The sequence below is a fragment of the Epinephelus lanceolatus genome, chromosome 19 (assembly GCF_041903045.1).
Source record: "Epinephelus lanceolatus isolate andai-2023 chromosome 19, ASM4190304v1, whole genome shotgun sequence".
Classification (NCBI taxonomy): Eukaryota; Metazoa; Chordata; class Actinopteri; order Perciformes; family Serranidae; genus Epinephelus; species Epinephelus lanceolatus.
Genome location: NC_135752.1, coordinates 10,350,847 through 10,366,702, shown reverse-complemented (window position 1 = coordinate 10,366,702; position 15,856 = coordinate 10,350,847). Strand labels below are relative to the sequence as shown.

Here is a 15,856-nt window from a genome sequence, read left to right as displayed (position 1 = left end):
ATGAGCCCAGACCAGAAACTTAAAATAATATTAAACATGTTTGATTTTGTCAGAACGTCAAGAAAAAAATTGACTTGCTTGCAAAGTCATTTGGTGTAAGGCTGGCATAAAAATTTCAGCATATCGTTTTGACACTAACAGCTTTTAGTTTTGTTTGCTGTGCTCAAAGAACAAATGCAAGTGCAAAGTTCATGAATTGGCAGCTGACTCCGTGTGTTTGTTTTACACCTCGATGAGCTTATATTTCATTATATTCTTAGCTGTTTTTTTTGATCCACCACTGCTAAACTGAAACAACGATTTATTTGTCAAGAGAAATCATAAAAAGCAGAGCCTGATTATGGGGTGGCAGGCTGGCCTTTAGTGGTTTGTGAGGTTGAGAGCCATGTGGAGGGCCAAGGCTTGATGCATGATGACAGTGTGGCCGAACCAGCTGAAGAATCACTTTATGAAATATTTAACCCCTCAATGAGCTCTTTCAACATAAAGACAAACACGATATCGAGCTCTTCCAACTGTAACCTACATAGTAAATTTACACTAAAAAAAAAAACACTAAAGGCAATGTAAATAAAGAGTCCCTAACAGTCACAATACTTTAAAATCCTTCATAGCAATAATGTGTTTGGAGTTATGTGACTATTAGGTTTCTTTCTATTTTTATATTGTATTGCTGGCGTTCTCTGATTGGTGGATTTTTATCCTGGGTGAGAGCCTGTAGTCTGTATAGCATGTATGGCGCTAACAACTTGGATTTTATAAGTCAAGCTTTCACAATATGACTTTTATGCACGATTAAATAAAATATAAACTGATGGAATAATGTAATTAAGCAAATTCTAACATATAAAATAGGCTTTTTTTTGGCTTGTTTTGAAGATGATGTCATCCAGCGGTGGCATTTTGCGTGTGAGGCTACAGAACATTAAGACCAGGCCTACAGAATGCAGCTGAGGTTTAAACAAGACTATAACATGATTTTCAAGTAGTAAATTCAATTATAAAGCAAATTAGTGACCACAAATTAATTCAGTTCCCAAGTGGTCCAGAGAGATTGTGTGGCTGTGTGTCAGGCACAGAAAACAAGGATAAAACTATTTGAATATTCTAAGAATATTACAGACTGAGGTTGCTTTAGGCTAAAGGATCAAATAGATTTCTGACAAACAACACTATGAAAATACCGCTCTCTTTAACTTTGGAATATGGCTATCAAAAGCAGCACATTTCTCTTAAAAAATACATCCTGCACTGTGTATATTTCCGCTCTGTTCTCTCTCCTACCCTTGTCTTCTTTTCTGCTTCTTTCCAAGTCTTGTCTGGAGCATGAAGCACTTGGAAAAATATGTTTTTAGAGAGCATTCTTTAACTACAGTTATTTTATCTGGATCACGTTCTAGGTTCGCCGTTGGCTGACTGACCTGGTATTTTAGGATGTCCACATTATAGTAGGAAGCTGCAGGGTTCTGTTCTGAGGCTTTTCTGAGGTAGGACGTCAGCGCTTGCATGTTGAACCAGAAGTCCTTGGAATTTGAGTCACTTTGGGAAGGATCACTAGATGAAAGACAAACAGTCAGAAAGATATATAAACACACACACACACACTCACTCATGCACAAGGCATAATCGGAGGCTCAATTATTCATTGCTCTTCCTGGCTTTGTGTGCAAAGCTCCAATAGCTTGGAAAAAATGACCCTGTTATATCCAACCAGCTACTAAATCATGAATTCCATTTGATTCAATTAGTCCAACCATGTGGTCTTGGAATAACCGAAAGGAAGAAGAAGAGCAAGAAAAATTAAAAAAGATGTCACTTTACTAACTTTTTTTAAGAAAGGATGTGAACTTGTCACATACAATTTGTTTTAAAAACCCTCAGTTTTAAAATAGAACCAACACATTTAGTAACATATTGAAACTTGCACTTCATGAGCTAATACATACATCAAACACCGCTGACTGAGACTAAAGAGGTGAGAGGTAAAATAATGTACGTTAAGTGAAGCAGCTGTTTTATGAAGTTTGCTGTTCTTTGCTATTTCAGAGCGTGAAGTATTTCAGAAGAGACATGGGCTGTTGAGAACCTGGCTGTTAAAGTCTGGTGGAAAATACTTCCCTGACAGCTTAATGATAGGTTTATGTCAGATTACTAATTGAATTTCCTCTCGCTGACGCAGACTACATTTCCTCGTTTCTCACTCAAACCATCGCGTCCAAATCCCTCTTTCACTTAACCACGACTCTGCAGAGCTGACAAGCTGATAACTTGTCAAAGTTCTTCACTTGCAAACCTGGGCCCGTATTCACAAAGAATCCTAAGACTAAAAGTAGCTCTTAGTGACGTCATTCTAAGAAAAATCTTAGAATTCCTCGAATTCTAAGATTTTTCTTAGAATTTTCCCTTGGTAAGATAAAAGTTATTCACAAAGCATCTTAGGCCTTAAGAGAGCTCCTAAGGTGAAAAATTGTTAAGAGGAGGGAGGACTTTTAAGAAGCCTAAGAGTGTCTTAAACAGAGAAGATGGCGGAAAGACAGAGAGGAAGGAGAGATATTCTCCGTATATTGAACGACAGTGATTTAATAAGACGCTACCGGCTTGATCGTGCAGGGATAATGTTTGTGGTTGACCTCATCAGGGATTAGCTTACTTTTCCCACCCAGCATAGTAACGCAATAACGCCCGCTTTGGATTGCAGCACGTACCAGCGCTTCTCACACTCATCGCTTGTGCGTAAAAGGAGAGGGAACGACGCATTGATGTGTCGGGCAATGCGCTCCCAAGTCTACCTCTTCCCTTGTGCCGTGATCCCGGGACCGAATTTCCCTCTTAAAACTCATGTGTTCTCCTCCACGAGCTGTGCCAACAGCAGGCACTGCTCTTCTGTCCAGTTCGGCTTTCTCGTTCTTTTTTTCCTCCATTTCATTCATTGTTTTGGTCATTCTGCCAAATCAAACCGCTTTTTACAAGGAGGCCAGCAATCACAGTAATTGCTGACAGCTGAGTCTGCGTCCACCATTAATATCAAATAGATTAAGTAGTAAAATTACCAGCATGGCGAGTAAACATAACAATAAGCAAATCAATATAATAATCGGCATGTGAATGAGGTACGTTCAAACATTTTGAAGCTGTGTAACAATTAATTTAATTTTGCTGAGTTTCATCATCATGACATAAAATTATTTTCACGATTACACATTTCTTAATACAGTCTAAGTTTTATGATCGGTTGATTTCACTGTCCATTCATTACTAGGAGCGCATTTGTTTTTCTTTTTTCCTTTTTGTAACAACCAATCACAGCTTTTAGAAGACTGCGTCATACCTAGCAATGGGGTCAACCACACCTCCTCACTAAGATAAAAGTTTCTGTCCCCTCCTTGCTCAGAGTTGCTCTCAGAAACTTCCTGAATCACTCTTAAGCTAAGACTCCTTGCTTAGTTAGGAGCTCTCTGAGAGGACTCTGAGAATCTTTGTGAATACGGGCCCAGACTGTTTGTATATTTCTGAGCACCTCACCTGTATAGTAGCTGTTGGTTGGGTAGGATCTGCTCCAACCTGCTGGTGTTCTTCAGTTTGAAGGTGAGCACAGCCGGGGAGGGGTTGGTGGTGAAGACCTTGATGATACCCATGGGGAACGACAAGGTCATGTCTCCTGTGATCTTCACAATGCACCTGTGGAATAAAGTCATGTGACTGTGAATTATGTATTATGTATTATCTAATGATTTCCCCCCCGATTCATCAATAACAGTTTCTTTAATCAAATGTCAGAAAACTGTGAAAGATGGCCATCGATATTTCTCGACCGCTAACTTTACCTCCTTTGATTACTTGTTTTGTCTGACCAGCAGTCCAAAACCCACATATATTCTATTTTATCAAACAAGCAAAGACAAAAATAGCAAAAGGAATTTTTGTGTGAAAAACAATTTTTACAGTTAACTTTTTACCATTATAACTCACTACAGAGCTACACTGAACATATTTGGTCTAACAATGGATCATACTTAAGCCTACTAATCCACTGATTTATTTAACTTCATCATGGGCAGTGCTGGCAAACTGTTGGAGAACAGCTTGCGAAGATAGTTATTCCAATTTGTGCTGACTTTTGTTCTTGTCTTGTTCATTAATTTTGTTCAACTTATCATTTCAAATACAACCACAAAATGTGATTTTTTTTTAACCACAGAATCCTGGGAGTGCTTGATTTTGAAGGGGACAGTAAATTACTTATTTAGGCCTAATACCATTTCATGTTTTTACCGCTACCCCTCTTTTTCAAATGCCACCATGCCCCTCACAACAGAGTTACTTGGGGTACTGGTTAAAAACCTCCCCTGTGAAAGGGACAACCATTCAAGAACCTGATATGTCATCAGTATGCTGGCGTGTCTGTGAACAGATGCAGGGAGTGTTGCTGGGAAACACTCATTTCTCTTGTGTGGGCTACAGGCAGCCTTTTGCAGTTCTCAGGACACTCACCATTTGTTTCACACTATCAATCGATCAAACTAGTCATTAAATAAAAAAGAACACTGCTTAATTACCAGGTAACTAACAGTGCTCTGTAGGCTAATATAAGCCTCTAACCCTGCCAGTCAACAAGTGGAACAGGACTATTGTGCACCAATCAGCAATAACATTGTACCATTACCTAGCTAGCTATTTAGCTACCTAGATAACATCATACTAGCCGAATAAAAAGGAAAGACATTTGTGGGTTTCTTTTGTTGTCTGTGCGGCCATTCTGCTGATGGTTTCTCACAATACTCGGTTTGAAGTGCCTCTAAAAAATACTCAGTTTGTAGGGCCATGTAGCCCTAACAACTGTTTATTTCGAATGGGTAGGGCCGGCTTTAAACCGAGGCACTTTTTAAAGTGGATATTGAATACACTGGCTTTAGGTCCCAAGAGTAAGACATCTCCCTTTCCACTTTTCTTAATAAACATCTGTATGCTTCTATAGTCTAATATAAACCCAGTTTATTCCCTCAGTTGGGGTTAGCCTAGGCTGTGGTGGTAACGGCCCACAGTGGGTCTCAACCTCGCACCGTGTCTCCGCTGCATTGCTTATGAAATGTTCCATTTACTAATCCCTGCAAAAATAAGCCTTCTGCACAGCAGCAATTTAACAGCAGTTAACCAATAAAAGGCTGTATGTTTTCTCTGCCCCAGACTATAATCTGCCCCATGTAGGTTATCCACTGTGAAAGAATGGTGTCAGACTAATGCAAAACATTCCACACATGCAGAACTGCACAACCAAAAGGTCTGGGTGTGGAGCACACTGGGCGAGGGGACCAGACAACGTGTACCCTAGAACTAATATGTGTTGTAGTTAAAGTTCAAATATGGACAAAAATGTGTATGCGTGCAGGTCCATGTCGGGGCCTTTGAGCAGCAGAAGGTCATGTGAGACTCACTTAGTAGGATCAGCTCCTTTGAAGTAAGCATTAACTGATTCTGTGAAGGCCACGGCAATGGGCAAAGCATCTTGGGATGCCAGGGTCACAGGGCTTGGACCGCGAGACGTCCCTGAGAATGAGAAAAGCACAGAGTTTGAGGTCTGTTGACTCAGCTGCAGGTCAGACTTTCACAACAGCAGTGTCCAAAGCTCACATCAGAATTAGGAAGGTTTCATCATGCAAAGATGCTAAATATCATTCTCAGTATTCATATTATTGCATTTCATGGAGTTAGTCATTCATACATTGCAAACCAGTACATTCTGTTATTTTTCAAATAAACCGAAATAAGGTATGTTTTTAGAGTTCATCGTGCTACAGCTGCTTTAGTTAAATATTAAGTACTATTAGAGGGACAGAACAACCTCAGAGAGAGCATATTAAAACTCAAGTCAATTCAGTCAATTTAAATACTTAATTACTTAACAGTTACATCTTTATCATGTTAGGGAGTTGATGCTGTTTACGGTGAAACAGATGTGGGAAACAGGCTAAAAAGGTGAATATGGAGAGCACACAAGACAGAGAAATGCAATCACTGCAAAGAAAGACATCCAGTTGTCCGTCCAGCCCATCATACTGACTGGTGTTAGTTTTAGTTAGAGGAGAGTCCTCTTGTATGAACTTCAACCATACCTGCTGGTGTTTCACACCGCTTCTCAAAGGTAGGCAGCTTCGCTATGAACACATCATCCTCTTTACACCAAATTAAAAGGCATAAAGAAGAAAGAAGGAGATAAACAAACCCAAATGTGAACAGAGATGATTCTGAGCACAGTTAAAAGTCCTAAATGTGTGATGGTGGCAGGTGAGCCCTAGGCTGACAAGGCTGATATGACTGCACAGAGATGAATGAGGAGCTAACAGGCCCTGATGATGACAGTCTTAGCATCGGTGGAATGAATGCAGAATAAAGATGATGATTGCAAGCACCACAGAAAGGAGTTTCTCTTGGGGAAACAAGTTTGGAGAGGCAGACTCACTCTGGCTTAGTAGAAAGAAAGGAGAGAGGGAGAGCAGCTCTGGCTCTGGGGAGGAGAGGGGAAGGGCAAAGGTGTGCTCAGCTCCTGTAAGGAGAGCAGTCAAGGAAGGAAGCAGTGAGAGGAGAGGAAAACAGCACATTGTGTTGCAGAGACAAAAAAGTATGTGGCAGGTAGGTGAGAAGCTGAGGAAAAGGAGAAGAAATAGTGCCAAGAAAAGGGAGTATCTCTACACATGGAGGAAGCTCACCAACAGTGGGGGTGTTGCCGGCACTGAGTGAGGCATTCGAGGACAAGGAGGAGGAACTCTCTGCCCGGGCAAGTGGTGCGGCAGGAGGAGGGCTGGCGTTAGAGGTCTTGGGTGGGCTGAATGGCCGAACCTGAGTGAAAGGAGCCATAAATAGGATGGTAGTGCAACATTAGAATGTTATGTTAACAACAATCAATGCTGTGGTGCACATAATGTTGTAATTACTCACAATCTCATTGATTCCTGTAAGTTTTCCAGTGGGGAGTTTGGGCCTGGAGGAGGGTCGTGGTGGGGGCACCAGGGCTCCAGCTGTCAGTGGGGTCGTCGGTCGGTTTGGCACTGGCACTATACAGAGAAACACATGTAAGGATTACTAGTTAGTGACCATTAAACAGCAGGGGAATCAGGTACAAACATGTGCACAATGTGCAAAGTTCAAGTAGATGCAAAACCATCATGCATAAAGACCTCTAAACCATAACAGCAAAACATGTTTACAAATCATTACAGGAAGCAAGTAAAACACATAACAAAATTAATTTCACAAAACGAAACTCAAAGACAAACATGTTGCAAACCAGGCAGTGTGTTAGATAAGCATGTCTGTAAAATAAAACAATGAAAAAACAACAGAAAACATTAAACATATGCAACTGTCAACTATGAAACAAATGCACAACACGAGAACTTAGTTAAAATAAAACAAAATTCAAAAGTAAAACTCCAAACCTCAGGCAAAAGACACGTCTCTAGCAACAGTTACAATGTTACCATTAAATAGTTTACTTGATGGAGCTGCTGCCATCGGCCTATCTGTAATCCCAGAGAAGCCATCAGAGAAACAGGGGTTGCTGTCTTCTTTGCTGCCTGGCGCTTTGCAGTCGGCGTCACCAGAGTCATCAGAGAGGAAGCGACTTGACCTGCTAGAGCCTGACGGAGGCCTCTGGAGCTCCTTCACAGATGACCCCAAGCCCTGACGGCGAGCTGGAACGAAATTATCACTGAAGGCGATCCACTGGCTCTGGGACCAGGACACGGAGGAGAAGGCGTCAACGCTCTTTGGAGGGCTGGCAGCAGCCGGGCTTTTGATGGGGTCAATTGGCTCGGTCGGCAGGGTGATGGGGGCGCTCTGGGCCCTTGCTGGTACGGGCTTGAGTGCTTGGAAAGGGTTTTCTGGTGAGTCCCAGGGAGAGGATGCGGACGAGGAGAAAGAGGAGACATCTTTGGATTGTTGGCTCTCTGCCAGGGGAGGAGAGTGCTCCCGTTGCATCACTGTGTCAGCTGAAGGGGGTGATGTGATTGACAGAGGCGATTCAAATGACAAATGCAAAGTATAAAAGGTAAACTAGTCAGACATTTAGTACCACAAGCAAATTACCAGTGACACCTAGCAGCAACTTATCATCACAGTGTCAAGACACAAATGCTTCACTGCCTCTCCCTTGAACAGGAAAAAAACCTTTCTACCAGTATCAATTGGATTAGAATGCCTGTCAGTTGGATACTGGGATACTGGTTGCCAGTACAGTAGTATGGTTTCCCTGGCTGTGGTCAAAAACATAAAAATGTACCTAATCTGCTGGCTTGACTGATCACATAGTAGTATCACATCTCAGCATTGACCTTAACTAACTAAACTTGCTAACTAAATCCTATAAAATGCTCCTTTAAATAACCAACAATGAAAGCATTGGTAGTTTTTTGGTACAAAATGTGTTAAATATATACTATGTACAGTACAGGCCAAAAGTTTGGACACACCTTCTCATTCAATGCGTTTTCTTTATTTTCATGACTACTTACATTGTAGATTCTCACTGAAGGCATCAAAACTATGAATGAACACATGTGGAGTTATGTACTTAACAAAAAAAGGTGAAATAACTGAAAACATGTTTTATATTCTAGTTTCTTCAAAATAGCCACCCTTTGCTCTGATTACTGCTTTGCACACTCTTGGCATTCTCTCCATGAGCTTCAAGAGGTAGTCACCTGAAATGGTTTCCACTTCACAGGTGTGCCTTATCAGGGTTAATTAGTGGAATTTCTTGCTTTATCAATGGGGTTGGGACCATCAGTTGTGTTGTGCAGAAGTCAGGTTAATACACAGCCGACAGCCCTATTGGACAACTGTTAAAATTCATATTATGGCAAGAACCAATCAGCTAACTAAAGAAAAATGAGTGGCCATCATTACTTTAAGAAATGAAGGTCAGTCAGTCTGGAAAATTGCAAAAACTTTAAATGTGTCCCCAAGTGGAGTCACAAAAACCATCAAGCGCTACAACGAAACTGGCACACATGAGGACCGACCCAGGAAAGGAAGACCAAGAGTCACCTCTGCTTCTGAGGATAAGTTCATCCGAGTCACCAGTCTCAGAAATCGCAAGTTATAAGCAGCTCAGATCAGAGACCAGATGAATGCCACACAGAGTTCTAGCAGCAGACCCATCTCTAGAACAACTGTTAAGAGGAGACTGCGCGAATCAGGCCTTCATGGTCAAATAGCTGCTAGGAAACCACTGCTAAGGAGAGGCAACAAGCAGAAGAGATTTGTTTGGGCCAAGAAACACAAGGAATGGACATTAGACCAGTGGAAATCTGTGCTTTGGTCTGATGAGTCCAAATTTGAGATCTTTGGTTCCAACCGCCGTGTCTTTGTGAGACGCAGAAAAGGTGAACGGATGGATTCCACATGCCTGGTTCCCACTGTGAAGCATGGAGGAGGAGGTGTGATGGTGTGGGGGTGTTTTGCTGGTGACATTGTTGGGGATTTATTCAAAATTGAAGGCACACTGAACCAGCATGGCTACCACAGCATCCTGCAGCGACATGCCATCCCATCCGGTTTGCGTTTAGTTGGACCATCATTTATTTTTCAACAGGACAATGACCCCAAACACACCTCCAGGCTGTGTAAGGGCTATTTGACCAAGAAGGAGAGTGATGGAGTGCTGCGGCAGATGACCTGGCCTCCACAGTCACCGGACCTGAACCCAATCGAGATGGTTTGGGGTGAGCTGGACCGCAGAGTGAAGGCAAAGGGGCCAACAAGTGCTAAACACCTCTGGGAACTCCTTCAAGACTGTTGGAAAACCATTTCAGGTGACCACCTCTTGAAGCTCATCGAGAGAATGCCAAGAGTGTGCAAAGCAGTAATCAGAGCAAAGGGTGGCTATTTTGAAGAAACTAGAATATAAAACATGTTTTCAGTTATTTCACCTTTTTTTGTTAAGTACATAACTCCACATGTGTTCATTCATAGTTTTGATGCCTTCAGTGAGAATCTACAATGTAAATAGTCATGAAAATAAAGAAAACGCATTGAATGAGAAGGTGTGTCCAAACTTTTGGCCTGTACTGTATATACAGTATACAGCAGAGGAGGAACCGAGTCATTGTTTGAAAGTCAGTCTAAGGGCTCGTAGGAGACGACAAAAAAAGTTTAAATAATGGTGGAACAGAACAAAGCGGTAATACGGTGAAAATATTAATTGTGGATATAACATTATACGGCTGCACACCTCCACTGTCTAAGACACTGCCTCAGTTTACATTATTCCTACCTTCACCGTCGCCTCGTTTGCTGTTGCCTGAAACTGTAAAATCTGCCCTTTGGTGTCATCTGTTAGCAGTATCTATGCCCTCATAAAGCATGCATGGAAGTATGAGGGTGGTGACTTTTACAACGTTTGAAACGGACGTATCTACTTTTGTATGTCAAGGAAGTATAAATGAGGCTTAAGTTTTTGCACTTAAGTCTCAGGTCCTGAACTTTGAGTTTCGAGTCCTAAACAATTTGTAATGTGCTCCTCACTAAATGTAAAGTCATTTTAACAACAGAGTAATAATATATCAAATTTACAAAAATCATGAATGCTTATTAAATTTGTATTTATTTGTTAAAACAAGTTGGACGTTATTGCGTCTCAGTCTGTAATTTTGGACCTGCACATTTAGCATACAGCAATTTGTTTTTTATTGACCACTGCACACTTTTTGTATGTGAATAAATTTATCTTTGGTGTCATTTTTCAACTGGTAAGTAACATTACGTTAGTTTTCCCCTGAAACTTGACTGAATGATGTCAGATTGGTTCAAACTAAGTGGATCTATGTCGACTTGCTGGAAATGAATAACATTAATGTTAGCTGATTCAGGAAATGGATGGAAATGAACTAATTTATGGCGTATGTTTTAAATGACATACTTTTTAATCTTTGGACTTGGGGAGAAGGTAGCACATATTTCAAGTCAAAAGGCTCAAGTCCAAATGAAGTCATGAGTCCCTGATGTTAAAGTCCAAGTCGAGTTGCAAATCTTTTTTGATTTTGTCAAGTTGAGTCCAAAGTCATCAGATTTTTGACTTGAGTATGACTTGAGTCCAAGTCATGTGACTTGAGTCTATGCCTCTGGTATACAGACTGCATTATATTTATCACTTTGCTATTTGTTTGTTTTAATTTGAGACTGGTGTTCCTCTATGCTGACGCACTTCGCCTTCTTTTACAGAGAAATCAAATAACTCTGCTATTAAAAAAACAAAAACAAAAGAATGGAGCATCAATCTAAGCTCAGATGATTTGGCCAAATTGGGTCTGTTAAACTCATCTCATGTTGCTTTTGAAAACATTCACATTGCACTGCTGATAACCGGACCTTTTATAACTGACAAAATCTGCCAACTGGCATTCAACCAAATATGAAACACCTCTGTGGTACCTGTTATAGTAGTGTTTTTTTGTCTTTTCTAAGTGTTGACCATATGTTGTTTAGCCCCTTTGACAGTTTCACACACAGCATAGGTTATGTTTTGTAGCTAGAAGCAGCAGTGGTTACATTTTTTCTACGCTTTGTAGTATTACCATTGGTGGTAGTTTGACAGATTTATATACACATTGATAAATCTTTAGCTGAGAACTATTACTTAATTTGCCGCAATTACTATATATTTTTTCTTGTAACATGAAAAGGAACTCATTGAGTATCTGCTGTGGCTCACAATAAGCTTATCATAGTTATACTGTATATCTTTACAGAAATATTATGCATACTTGAACTTAAATGTATTGATAGCAATAAATGTGCAAAGTGATGACCCTGATTTTAGACACACATAAGGATATACATCCTGATAATTCAAGTAGAGGTCAGTTTGACTCTCACATGTTCATGTGTATTTTAAAACAAAGAATACTCCAAGGTTAACACAAAGAGAAACAAAAATCCTAACATGAATTCAAGTTCTCCAAAAGGGGTTTCACCTTAAATCACCTTCTGGCTCACACAAATTTTACCTGAAGCCTCTGGCAGAAAGACATCGGAGTCATTCATCAGAGAAGATGGAGATGGAGGGATAAAAAGGATGACAGAGGCAAGGTCTAACAAGAAAAGTTCAAATAAATGAATAAATGAAACAATAAAACATCAAGTAATTCAAACTCAGACAGTGACATTATAATAAATAAAAACAAAGTAAAAATCAATATGTAAAACAGATAAAAATGTACAAAACACATCAATTAATACAACATATGACATAATAAATTACACATACTGTTACAATCTCTGCCACATTCAGTGTAAGTTTAATCGTTTAATACCTCACAGGCTTGTTTAATGTGTCGTGTGCATTCACAGCTGGTAATGCTGCTACACTGTACACAGAGAGATTTAACAGGCTATAAGCAGGGAGTTAATTCCCATCACCGTATCTTAATCAGGGCACTCTACGATGCTCTTTTGACTTCTAAGCCGAGACCTTTGACAGTAACGAGACACTGTTTGACAACATACGTGCCATTGGGCTTTATAGCCGACCCTTTGACCTCAACTAGGTGCCAATTAACTGTGGATTACGCTTAGCCTAGGCAATGGGTCAGCGCTAATGTCACTCTGTTTAAACACTGGTGTCAAGCATGTAAAGCCATGAGAATTGCTCTATCAACACTCAAAATAAAGTAAAACAAACACTCACATATCTAATAGAAATGTGTTACTGTACACACTTAAAGAGGATTTATGAAACAGGACTACAAGATTGGAATATGATTGAAAGGAAAAGGTGGAATAGGAAAAGCTGCCATTTTAATTCTTTAAAGTTGAATATTCTGTTGACCTCAATGGTCAGTTCCTCAATCTGAGACTGCCCTGAGAGGAGAGGCTTCCAGCTGAGTAGCTCAAAAAAAAAAAAGAGTGGGAACAGAAGACTACATAGTGCACAGAGAAAAGATGAGATAAATAAATGGAAAGAACAAAAAGGACTGGATCGCTGGCTCAACGCTTGTTGTGTGGTTGCTCCTTTAAATTATAATCCTTCAAATTTTCATGAAATCAAACCCCATTTTTAATATTGTCTATAATCTGCATTTTTTTCTGTAATAGCCATTCAATATATTCATATTTTGTAATTATCTCTCTAAGAAGGAGGTTTTCATTGGTAGTGGCGGAGTCCGCCATCCCCACACTCCATTCAGACTGCCTACCTAAACACAAGGGATTAACCGATAATGATGCATGCATGTAATATTAGCCTCACTGTTAACTCTCTTTACACGGTATTAGAGCTGTGTTAAGTTACTGCTAATGCAAACCCAACATTTCCTGCTGCTGATGCTTCACATTAAAAGCGTTCAACTGGCAAAACAGTGAAGCCGCCTTGATTGACTTCATCAAAACAATGCGAGTTGTTTTGGCAGCACTGTAAACGAATATACCAGTTGTTCTTCTGCTGTATTTCTAACAAAGTACCTGCTCAACAAAACTGTATTTGCTGTAACCACGAGTAACCACAGGTGTCTCTAAATCAACAAGGACTGAAATGATAAGGATTACAACTTTACTGCTTTTAACTGTGCGTTTGCATGCCCATGATGACTGCCTTGTGTTTCCTGTGCCTGTTTGGACGCTGGTTGTTCACGTCCTCAGAAATTAACACTACGCATCCGCAAGATGCAATATGCACATAAATGGTAGGGGCAGTGTGACAAACTTACTCGTTAATGTCATGACGTGATTGATTTACACCATGCAAATCTGGTTCTATCAGGCTGGAAGTACTAGTATATCTCCAGCCTTACTGGTGCTAAACATTTTGTTAAGGAATACTGTATAATAAAAAAAGAGTAAACATGAAATCTAATGTTGTGTATAATTATATGTGTACAGGAATCAAGATAAAATGAAAAAATTAAATTTAGGGATTACCTGTTGTTGATGACACAGAGGAAGAGGAGCCTGCTGCGAGAGTCGGGCTGAACGGGTCCAGAGACAGAAGGTCGTTGTTGGTCAGTCTGCCAGAGGAGAGAATGAGAGTAGAGCCAAACTTTAAGTAACATTTCAAGCAAAGAACAATTTGAGTAAAAACAGGCACCAACACACACAACACAGACAATTTGAATGGCAAAGATACTGTAAACATGATGAAAACAGTGGCAGTCATGAACATTTTTATACATACTCATATGATGTTGGCACTCTGGGTTTTGCCAGCTCATCACCTGAGGAGAGAGAAAAACAAACATTAAAGGAAGACCTGGAGACCTACACAGAGTGATGACAGCAAATTTACTTTCACAGCAATAAAAAAAACAAAATTAAAACCCAATACAAGAGGTTTTCACCAGCAACTATTCGCACCTTAAACCAGAAATATAAACATAAGTTTTTACTGAACAAATGAGAATCACTGCCATAAAAAGTCATAAAAGTATATTTGCAGTAAGATTAAGGTTGGATACAATATTTTTCTTATTTCTGCCTTACACAGTAAAACCTTAAAATCTTACCCAAATACGACAAGTTAAACAGTTTTTTTTAATGTGATGGTAACACTTTAAAACACGGGAGTGATTTTGAAACAAAAAATAAAATCAGGCATTGCTTTTGTTATTTTGTGCCCCGTTCAAAAGTGTTACACTGCATTGCAAAGATCCATATAAGCAACCTGAAGCAGCACTTAAGCACCAGAGGTAAGAGGACCCAAATATAAAACCATACATGTATGGCAATTCTTAAAAATGAACCAAAAGTTTGCAGCGAGAGAACGCAGTGTCAGTGGTGTTAGTGTGTGTCAGCTGGCTATGTAAAAAGGCTCGATGAGGGGACAGAGATGAAGGCTGTGTGAGGGGAAGGCAGGGTTGTAGGCTAACTGCTGTAGTGAAAACATACTCACCAGGGCCCTGAGCCTTAGAGCTTAATGTAGGTACTCCTGTGAACCCTAAGTGTATGTAGAGTATACATCTATCAGTGCAATACCTTGTGTAAATTGATGTCTATCAGTGTTTCAGCTGCACAATGTGAACATTTTTATCATTCAGTTATGGATAAACAAAGTATGTGAAAACAACTTTTGAAAAGAAGAAAAATTTAAACTTGAGCATTCAGCATTAACGCATTAATCATGCAATAAAGGTCTAAAAACAACACCTTATTTTTTTTTAAATCGCAATAATCACATGCTGCTATTTTGTCCCTTCGATATACCCTTACTTGCAGTCAAGCTGCCGCAGTAGCTTCCTATTTCCTGCTGCAGCAGAGACAGAAAATAATGATACCACTACGGCTCAGTTGACAAGTCAAAGGTAATATGCACCTTGTGTCAAACAGAATTAAAATATCACTTAAGTGCTTTGAGTTTGAGTTACAACCTACAAGTTGACAGGTGCAGCTAATCAGACTGATGTCTACGGACAACCTCAACGCCAAAGCTGGCAAAGCAGTATTTTGGAGTGTGCGAATCTTCATAGACCTTTGGATGAAACTAAATCGAAGAACGACAGTGCTTGCCAAAATTGACTGACGGCAGACCAGTCAACACTGTGAAAGACTCTAGTCTAAGGGACATCCTCAGGTTGGCATGTTGTGACCAGTCATACCTTACTGCTGCAGGAAACAATAGTCCCACACATACAGGACCTGTATGAATCAGAGAAAGCAACTACACTAGAACTCCTTGAAAGTGCAAAGTACATTTCTTTGCATTGATTTAATTCCCAGTGAAGACTCTCTGGTAAGAATTGCTTTACCTTGCGAATATGGACTCCAAAACTGCTTTGAAATGCAAAATATTTTTTTAAACATGCAATTAAAAATGCGATTTTGTCACGATTAACTGTTGAAATTCAGCGATTAATCTCAATTAAAAAAATTA

The 15,856-nt window shown here is 40.0% G+C and overlaps 1 protein-coding gene across 21 annotated transcripts in view; it reads right to left on the bottom strand.

The window, feature by feature from the left end:
* Window positions 1–15,856, bottom strand: part of fcho2 (FCH and mu domain containing endocytic adaptor 2) — a 58,296-nt gene that overhangs the window by 1,422 nt on the left and 41,018 nt on the right. Inside the window, exons 16-27 of one of the 21 annotated variants that reach the window (XM_033646436.2) lie at window positions 14,879–14,923; window positions 14,165–14,204; window positions 13,912–13,997; window positions 12,003–12,086; window positions 7,476–7,985; window positions 6,934–7,049; window positions 6,705–6,834; window positions 6,458–6,541; window positions 6,111–6,170; window positions 5,433–5,544; window positions 3,523–3,678; window positions 1,422–1,554 (exon numbers count right to left, since the gene is read on the bottom strand). In XM_033646436.2, coding sequence (XP_033502327.1) covers window positions 1,422–1,554; window positions 3,523–3,678; window positions 5,433–5,544; window positions 6,111–6,170; window positions 6,458–6,541; window positions 6,705–6,834; window positions 6,934–7,049; window positions 7,476–7,985; window positions 12,003–12,086; window positions 13,912–13,997; window positions 14,165–14,204; window positions 14,879–14,923 — 1,556 coding nt within the window. The remainder of the gene's footprint in view (window positions 1–1,421; window positions 1,555–3,522; window positions 3,679–5,432; window positions 5,545–6,110; window positions 6,171–6,457; window positions 6,542–6,704; window positions 6,835–6,933; window positions 7,050–7,475; window positions 7,986–12,002; window positions 12,087–13,911; window positions 13,998–14,164; window positions 14,205–14,878; window positions 14,924–15,856) is intronic. The other 20 variants (XM_033646437.2, XM_033646439.2, XM_033646440.2 and 17 more) reach the window with 20 other exon arrangements.